Source organism: Bidens hawaiensis, unplaced genomic scaffold (assembly GCF_021521415.1).
Source record: "Bidens hawaiensis isolate Kalapana, Puna unplaced genomic scaffold, B.hawaiensis_p1.1 tig00034202_1, whole genome shotgun sequence".
In the NCBI taxonomy this organism is placed as follows: Eukaryota; Viridiplantae; Streptophyta; class Magnoliopsida; order Asterales; family Asteraceae; genus Bidens; species Bidens hawaiensis.
The window spans coordinates 195,717-205,183 of NW_027505311.1; the positions used below are offsets into that span (position 1 = coordinate 195,717).

At 38.6% G+C, this 9,467-nt stretch overlaps 1 protein-coding gene across 1 annotated transcript; it reads right to left on the minus strand.

Annotated features, from left to right (window-relative positions):
- Window positions 1-1,595: 1,595 nt before the first annotated feature.
- Window positions 1,596-6,483, minus strand: LOC143612283 (uncharacterized). The gene is made up of 8 exons (XM_077086308.1): window positions 6,125-6,483; window positions 5,929-6,024; window positions 5,225-5,352; window positions 4,478-4,770; window positions 3,672-3,762; window positions 3,254-3,587; window positions 3,030-3,178; window positions 1,596-2,427 (listed from the first exon to the last, which is right to left on the minus strand). Exons 1-8 carry the CDS (start codon window positions 6,365-6,367, stop codon window positions 1,902-1,904), a joined length of 1,860 nt encoding a protein of 619 aa, XP_076942423.1. The 5' UTR covers window positions 6,368-6,483; the 3' UTR covers window positions 1,596-1,901.
- Window positions 6,484-9,467: the final 2,984 nt, after the last annotated feature.

The window sequence follows — 9,467 nt, forward strand, 5'->3', positions numbered from 1 at the left end:
CTTTAAATATGAAAAATGAGATCTGAATGGTCTAGACAGTAATCAATAACAGTGGCATAATTTAGCTCAAACATGTCCCCATCCCCAAATTTTGAGAGAAATCATACTGCTTTTGCAAATTTAGCTCTACATCAACCCAACACAACCTTTCAACAAAGTAATAATCTTATGTTTGAAGCTAATAACTTATTTAAATCATATAATATAACTTTTCTTACATTTTTCTTAAGTATTAGATTTTTTGAACGGTGGAAAAATCATAAGACTATGTGTTATGGTTTGGTTAGTTAAAATCCCACGTCATGGTCATGTAGGCAGTGAACTTTAACTAACGAAACTCAATAAACAAGTGTAATGGAGGGAGTTTAGTTAACCAAGATATTAATAAAAAAAAATAAATGATTGGCTGAAATAAAGGTGGATCCCACTTTTTGAGCTCTCTTGGGCATTACCCGCTTAGCGAGAAGGTGGGTAGGAGAGTGGTGACTGGGGGTGTGTTATGGTTTGGAGCATGGATTTTGGCTAAGGTGGCATAGAAATGGACGTGGAAATAGAATGGACAAAGGAATGAAATAGATCATTACTATTTCATTGTTGTGTTTGGTACTTTAGTTACCACGTAGAAATAGAATGATCATCCCTTATTATTATTATTATTATTATTAGCAACAACAATAATAATAATAAATATTAATAATATGAATATTCATATTAACTCATTTTTTAAAACTTGCACGCTTTAACGATATCATTAAACCAAATAAAAATCATCGAAAAAATCTTGAATCACGCATGCGTGTTGTGAAGCGTTGACTCGTCAAATAATAATAATACTACTGATAATAATTGATAACTCATAGTAATTGATTTATTACAATATACAAAAATAATGATAATAAAATAAAATTAATAATAATAATATAATAATAATCATAATATATTTTATTACTAATATTATTATAATTGTTAATTCAATTACTTGAATGAATAAAAAAAACATCTATTCCTTAAAAAATGAAAATCCTATATTTAAAAGGAACTTTATTTATTATTGAATGGTTCATTCCATAACCACATGACAACCAAACATGATTTTCTTCGTTTCTTTGGAATGATCCATTTTATTCCGGCCTCACGTTCCTTTATACCAAACACCACATAAGTTCTTTAATTCATAAGGATGGTCAACAGAAATTTAGATGAAAGTGAACCAAGAACAAAAAATTCGCTCCTCTATGAAAAACATGTATGAATTGGAACCTTAAAAATCTCAAATACACTTAAGTTAATAACCAGCTTCAGTTTTAATAGAGAACCTCGATAACCACGAACACCTGTATCTTTTACTTTTAAGTATAATCAACAATGCGGATAAGTAAGTAACCCGCCTACATCATGTAGGCCAATCTTCATTTCTCAGTAGCCATGAATGGAGCAAAACAAGGGTCTATGTTGACAGCTTTCGCTAACCCATCACCAGTCATATTAAACGACAACAAAACTAAACTTTGTTACATGAATCATTGAATCATATAGTGACAGTTTGTTACGTTTAGGTGCCATGGATACATCAATTAGTACCAGGTGGCATCTGTTTATAACACTGTTCGACCCATTTTGGTAACTACAGAACAAACATTAATAACCAGATCCGGTTCAAAATTTACCAAAAAGGGTCAAAAACATAATATGTCAGGAGTGTTTGTCAGTCTATCAGACAATCATAAGACTGTCTGACCTTAACCAAAACAATTTGCCTCATATTATTGCGCAATGAACCTTGCCTAACAACAAAACATACATCTTCCTAAATTGAAAAACCGATTCATGTTTGTATATCAATAAAACTCTTCATCAGAAGCACCCAAAATGTTGACACAAAAGCAGATAACTCAAAACAACTAATTACCGCCGCCGCCACCAGCACTGTCGGTAGCCGCCAGCTTTTGCCTCTGCTGATGTTCTGCAACCTTATAATCAACCACTTCATGAAACAAAGCCGGATCAAGAACACAATTTTCGCTTCCATAAACAGCAGCTTGTACACTTGCCATAAGTTTAGCAATCTCTCTTCCTGAAAACCCATCAGTTTTTGCAGCAGCTTCTTTAATTATGTCATCAGTTAAACCCTTGATCTCAATCTGCTGTTGTTGCTTTTGAAAAAACTTTGAAAACAACCCCGGTTTTCTTGCACCAGCTTTAGCGATGTATTTGTCTAAATAAAGTTTTAATAGTTTGAATCTTTCTTCTTCACCAGGCAATGGGAATTCTAGAACTTCATCAATGTGGTCTGCAACGGCTGAGTCAAGATCACCGGGACGGTTTGTAGCTAGTGCCAGGACTATGTCCTTCGACTGGTCACCAGTTCGAAACAGGAGTGCGTTTAGGGCACTTCTTTGAGCTTCACTCATATAAGTTTTGTTCCGCCTTTTAAACAAATAAAAACACAACAATTTGTGTTAGTTATATCCATCAAGTAATATGACTCATTTCCAATGTATGCACCAAAACAACATACAAAGTATCCATGTTTTCATTTCAAACCTTTTTGAATAATGTCAATTTATTCTATACCTTTCACTTATTTTAATTAATTCAAATAAGAATAATTACAAATACATGACACACACACATAGAATTAAGTTTTATCATCATCGATGAACTTTATAATTAATATAAAATCATTTACATTAACTTATTTGTGTTCAATTTAAATAAATAAAACACATAAATCTGTGTTAGTTGTATCAATTAGCTCATTTCCAATGTACGCACCAAAACACCAAGATCCATATTTTTCATTTTAACCCTTTCGAATAATGTCGATTTGTTTTATACCCTTCACATATTTAATGTAAATCAAGCTATCAAGTACAAAAGACTTTGGTGTAAGCATATTCCAAAAAAGTGTTCTTATACCATAATCGTTGGTGCATACATTGAGGTTCTTTAACTTATTAGCTTATGCCAACAAATTAATAAAAAGAATGACTTTTTTTTTCCGAACGACAATTAAAAGAATTACTTACTCGCATAAAAACGCATCTGCTTCATCAATAAAAAGCAAAAGGCCTCTCTTGGATTTTTTGGCCCAATCAAATAACTGATGTATTTTTGTAACAGCTTGGGATCCTAACGGTGCAACATCTCCACCAGTCATTAATGCATAATCAAGTCCCTGAAACATTTTAAACCACATATAAGATGAGTTAATATACAGAAATATTGTAAATAAAAAAGTTAAAATCGATACCGATTTTTTTGCTAACTCTCGAGCTGCCATTGTTTTCCCGGTTCCTGGTGGGCCATAAAAGAGCATATTCCTAAACGGTGCTTGATGAGATTTTGTATTAGCAGTTGCATTGGCTAACTGCTGAATTCTCTTTTGAAGAGATGGATTAAGAATAACTTCACCAAACGCGTTCCCGTTCTGAGAAGTTGACCCGTTTTGATTGCCACGTGATAGGGTACTTAGACCGCGTGAAAAAAAGCCTGACCATGGATATTTTCCTCTAGAAGATTCTCTGATTAGTGATGGCTGTCCTAATATTCTGTCCACATAGCTCCACACCACCCTAGCACCTTCTCTGTGTGTGTTGTAACAGGCAATAAATAGTTTGTAATTAAATTATATAACATAAATAAGTATTAATGAAAGCACCAAAAAATACCTTGTTGTGTAGATCCCTGCAGCAAGAGCTGTGACACCACCAACAGCTACTACCAACTTGTTTTGATCAGTTAATATTGCCCGCAATCCCCCTAAAAGAACAAATTCAGTACTTGCCTCTTTATTCATAATCAATAAACATAACATTCTAACTAGTGGTGGCAAAATTAGCAGGTTGGTACAGTGTCCATAAACCGTCAAAACCAACCAAGCCACCCGCACGAAGACAGTTAGTTCAGCCGGTTTGAGATTTGTATGTTTCGATTCGCGGTTTGCGGTTTGAAATACGAGTATGATGGTCCAGCCGACGGTCTGGAACTTGGAAGCTGGAGCCGCTCGTGTAAAACGAACCCGCCAATTACCGTTATAACATTCTCTCTCATTTTTGGAATAATATGCATATGTATAGTTCTCATGGAATATCTTTATCATCTAAAAAATTAATGCAAAGTTTCGAGTTGAGAAAAATAACTGGTTTTTATAAGAACTTGCATGAGTCAAATATAACTACAAAAGCGATTAGACTCAAATGATTGATTAGAACCGGAATAAAAGTCCCAAATTGAGAAGGAAAGATTTCAGATTACAAAGATAAACTAAAATATTTCAAACCTGCACCCTAATCTACATCCAAGGTACTATAAAAATAAAGAAAGTAAAACCGCTCCAAGTTTAGGTAACTGATTAAGGTAAATGGGTATCTGGAACTGCCCTAACTGAGTCAGATGGGCTGACCCGATTCGTTGAGTAGTTCTAGGTTCATATCACACATCTATACATATGCTTTAATATAAAACAAGTGCATACCTCCGATGTGTTCAAAAGTAGTGTTAATTGCAGACACCCATTTCTCTCTTTCTGCATTTGCACGTTCAATGAGCATACGTTTATTGACATCTTCTGCCAATTTAGCTTCATGGGCTTTTGCTTCTGCTTTAGCCATGGCTTTAATCCTATATGTTTCTCTGTCAATATCAGCTCTCTCTCTATCTGTTTGTCTCTTTTGTGCCTGAATTTGCTCTTCTGTCGCTCTTCTGGCTTGCTCTTGCCTAATTGATGACTCCTCTTGCATTTTTACAAGCTCTTGATTTCTTGGGATGAGAGGATTAGGCATGATTTGATAGACCTAAACCTCTCCGAGGACATGGTTGAGGATAGGAATTCGTGGAGAAGTAGAATTAAAGTTAAGGATTTTTAGAGAGAATTGAATACCTTAGGGCTTAGACTTTACTTATTTAGGTCACATACCATAATGGTATTTCCCTTACATATATTATTATTATTATTATAATTATTATTAGCTTTTATATAGCTGTTAAACTGTGAACTTATTATTAATATTATTATAATTAGTAGTAGTTTTTATATAACTGTTAAACTTTGATTTCCTTTATTTTGCTTCATACACATGTACTTAGAGCCGAGGGTCTCTCTGGAAGCCACCTCTTTATTCCTTTGGATAGAGGTACAGTGTGCCTACATCCCACCCTCCCCAGACCCTACTTATAGCTTTGCTGTCGGTGGGATTTCACTGGGCATGATTGATTGATTGATTGATACTCGTTTTCTGCCTGCATTCTTTTCCTTGCTAACTCATCCTCATAACGAGCCATTTGAGATTTATTTTGTGCTTGTTGTTGAGCTAGCTTTTTCTGTTCCTCGTATATCACTCTTTGCCTCTCCTATAAATGAACAAAAACATTCAAATAATGCAAAACAAAGTGTTTACATGAACACGCGTGTTTTTCCGCTCGCCCGTTTACATGGCACATTTCTATTATCCAATTATAACTCGTAACACTAATTATAACTATAAACAACTGTAGTTTAACACTAATTATAAGAAAAAAGTGTTAATACTTTTAAGTACTTATACGTTATTTCAATCATATGTTATCACAAAACACCGGTTTATAATTCCTAAATCTTCATTACTAAGTACTAACTATTTAACGTGTTCTTTATTTAACCTGTGTATAGCACAGACTGAAGACCTAGTTTGATGATTATTAATAATGATAAAATGCCAATCTTCGTTTATAAGTGAAGCTGTAATTTCACAAAACTACACTATTATCTTGCATTTGACTATTTTCACATTGTAGAAGAAGCACCAAACACTAATATCAAAAGGATATTCTTATGTTTCGCAAATAAAACACTTCGAATTAAAAACATATACACTTAAAGTGACAGGTAAAACACAATTGTTGAAAACATGCATGATAAATCAAGTTGAAACCAGAGGCAAAGCTTACAGTTTCAGCCTGAGCCTGCATGGCCTTAAACTCGGCCGTTTTCGCAGCTAAATCCGCCTGCCGAGTTTCTTCCTGCTTCTTCATCAACTCAAACACCTAAAAAAACACAAATTATGAAACTCAAAACATATAAACCTAAAATTAAATCATCATTTCAAATATTAGTTTTAAATATTAAGTCAAGTAAGTAAGAAACCTTTTTAGGTTCCTTAGACGCGGCAATCTTCTTAACAGCTTCAGCGCCTCTTTCCAACGCCTCGGGATCGAATCCAGCTGACGTCGTTCTCGGATTATCGTTACGGACACGTGGAGACGCCTTCGTATCATTTTGCGCCGGAGATGATTTAGGATCAGCAGCCGGAGACGGTGAGGGTGAGGGTGAAGGTGAAGAAGAGAATGGAGGAAAGTTAAAGAAGCCGGAACCGGAAGTATTTGCCATTGCTGAGTGTTAATTGACTTCAATTGAAACCCTAAAATGAATCTATAGGTGAATTGAGTTCATTTCGGTTGGTTGTGTAGTGTTTCTAGAAGGCACCAATGGTGGTTTCAGGGTTTATGTAGGGTTTCGGCTACCGAAGCCGGAGCAAGTGAAGTAAATTTTACGAACACTACCCCACTTACTAAAGCAGGGGCAAGTGCAGTAAATGACCGCCTACTGGGATCCACCGATACCCAGTTTGAAAAACGAAGACTCCCCCGCCAGACTCTCGACGAAGTCAAGGCATGGGCGGAGGCACGACAAAAGGAATTCCAGGCTGAGTTGAACGAACGCTTGCGTTCCGTGCAACAGGCCGACGAATTCGAATACTGGGAGGATGACTCGGAGGAATCCGACTCCGACGCGAACCCTCGTCATAAGGCAAAAGGGAAGCGTAAAGAAACGGAAACCCAACCGAAAAGGCATTTTGGACAAGCCTTCAAACCAAAAAGCATAGATGGAGGTCCACGAGACTTCTCTAAAACGTTCAGACCAAACGTTACAAATGCAGGAACGTCCAAATTTGCAAGGGACATTGCTGAAGCAATCGCCCCGAAAAGTGCTAAACAAATGCCTAACATAGGCACATATGACGGCATATCTGATCCAGACGATCATTTGAACAGGTTCATAGCGGGGGCAACCGTTAGCAATTGGACGGAACCCACGTGGTGTTACATGTTCCAAATGACGCTGGTGGGGGCTGCTAGGGCTTGGTTCGATCGTTTACCGGTTAACCACATTTACGACTGGGCAGACTTCCAGCAGAAGTTTAGCCAACACTTCAGCCAGCAGCGAAAGTATACCGAGGAGCAATGGACAATCCTCAAATGCACACGGGAAGAAGATGAATCTCTGCTAAACTTCATCACTCGCTTCAACTCAAAGAAGTTAAGTTTGGGCAATATCAGCGAGGATCTTGTTCGCGCAGCCTTCATCCAGGGCGCGCAAGACCCAGAGCTTATCCGCACCCTAACGGGTAAAGATGGAATGCCATCCACATGGGATGGCATCATGACAGCAGCCAAACGCTATGCGGAAACGGAGAAGCAACTGGGTAGAGACCTTCCGCAGAACACAAACCTTTACACCCAGAGGACGAGAGAGGACAACGTCCTCACCGCCCGATTGAACAAAAAACGGAAGCAAGGCATTTGGCAGTCAAGGGTAAACTTTGACACCTCATCCGGCTTACAGCACCGATTGGGTGAAAGGGATAATGTAAAGCCGCACCGGAACTCCAGGTGGACGCCACTTACCAAAAGCGTCACTGACATATTTGCTACTGAGGAGCTCCCATGGCCAAAGCCTCCAGTAATCCGGCATCGTCACGATGCTGATCGGAGCAAGTACTGTGACTATCACAGAACAAAAGGCCACAACACCGAAGAATGCATAGACGTAAAAGACATGGTCGAAACATTCGTCAGAGATGGGACGCTCGCGCACCTCGTGGCGAAATAAAAGCTAGGCAGGCGAGTGCGTATAGAACCAAGCCCTAGCAGGTGCGTATCGGCTCGATGCTGCGTAAAGAACGAGATCCCGAACCAGGTGCGTATCGGCTCGATGGCACTCCCATCCCAACATGGAAGGGAGTTCAATTACACAGTTTGCATGTAATCAATTCCAATTTGTAAAGAGAAGGCCAAGAGCCACTTCTAATGGAAATGATTCTCTTTAAGAATATCGAAGCTGATGATTTTACATTTATACTTTTCTGAACACTAATATGCCGGTTTTCACCGCATAATTACGTGAAGTCATTGCATGGGAAGGCGGTCCTACCCGCACGAACCCAATAACGTGACAAACCTTCACGCAGCTCAGTTGAAGGGGAAAAAGTTCAGCACCCAAAAATGAAAGTGCCGGTCTATCCGCATGAATCATTAAGGAAACTGAATAATAACCTGTCAACAACCGCGCGTCGAACGGTTAAAACTATCCAACACTGGTGACGACATTCACATTACGTGAAGTCGTCGCGTGGGAAGGCGGTCTTACCCGCACGAACCCAATAACGTGGCAAACCTTCACGCAGGTCAGTTGAAAGAGTTCATCCCATTAAATGAAAGTGCCGGTCTATCCGCATGAATCATGAAACGAAAATGAACACTAACCTATCGACAACCGCGCGACGAACGGTTCAAAACAAAATTCTTAAAAAGATGAGAAAAACCTACACGCAGGTCAGATAAGGGTAAAGTTCTGCCATCCTACTAAGTGCAAGTGACGGTTCTACCCGCACAATCACGAAAGAGGAAGCAAAACTTCACCTATTATCAACCACGTTCAAAGGTTAACTTATCCTCAAAAGATGAGAAAAACCTACACGCAGGTCAGATAAGGGTAAAGTTCTGCCATCCTACTAAGTGCAAGTGACGGTTCTACCCGCACAATCACGAAAGAGGAAGCAAAACTTCACACCTATTATCAACCACGTTCAAAGGTTAACTTATCCTCAAAAGATGAGAAACCTACACGCAGGTCAGATAAGGGTAAAGTTCTGCCATCCTACTAAGTGCAAGTGACGGTTCTACCCGCACAATCACGAAGGAGGAAGCGAAACTTTAACCCACTATCAACCACGTTCAAAGGTTCTTATTCTGAACACTTGGAAAATTGCTAATTTAAACTAAGTATGCAAGTCATAAAGTTTATAAAGCAAGGAACCCAAAGAAGGAAATAACAGTCTTATACGCAAAAAGATTAATATTTCAATGATGTATTACAACAGTAGCCGGGTAACTACCCGCCTAAAAGAAATCTATACAAAGCTGTCTATCCTAACGGTGGGAAGAGATCTTCAGGATCAGGCTTCAGGGCCACCTCCGCTTGGACCAGCACCGTCTGAGCGTGGCTGCCCAAGGAAAGCCTTAAGGATGTTTAGCCCATCATCAGCAGCAGCAGCTTCATTCACCTTCTCCACCACTGGATGCGGGAAGGCAGCATACTGGTTCACAGCTTGGTCATAAGCAACTTCAGTATTAACATTGAATAAAGGGAAGTTGGAGGGCGGAAAGCCTCTCTCAGCAAACCCTAGACCAAGCAGGAAACCAGTCTT

What these genes read in the sequence shown, in the direction of transcription:
- LOC143612283 (XM_077086308.1), bottom strand. Translation starts at nt 6,367, where the DNA reads ATGGCAAATACTTCCGGTTCCGGCTTCTTTAACTTTCCTCCATTCTCT. An exon ending in CAGGCAGAAAACGAGTATCA is followed by an intron (nt 4,771 to 5,224) that starts ATCAATCAATCA and finishes GCCTAATCCTCT; the next exon opens with CATCCCAAGAAATCAAGAGC. An exon ending in TACTTTTGAACACATCGGAG is followed by an intron (nt 3,763 to 4,477) that starts GTATGCACTTGT and finishes TTGTTCTTTTAG; the next exon opens with GGGGATTGCGGGCAATATTA.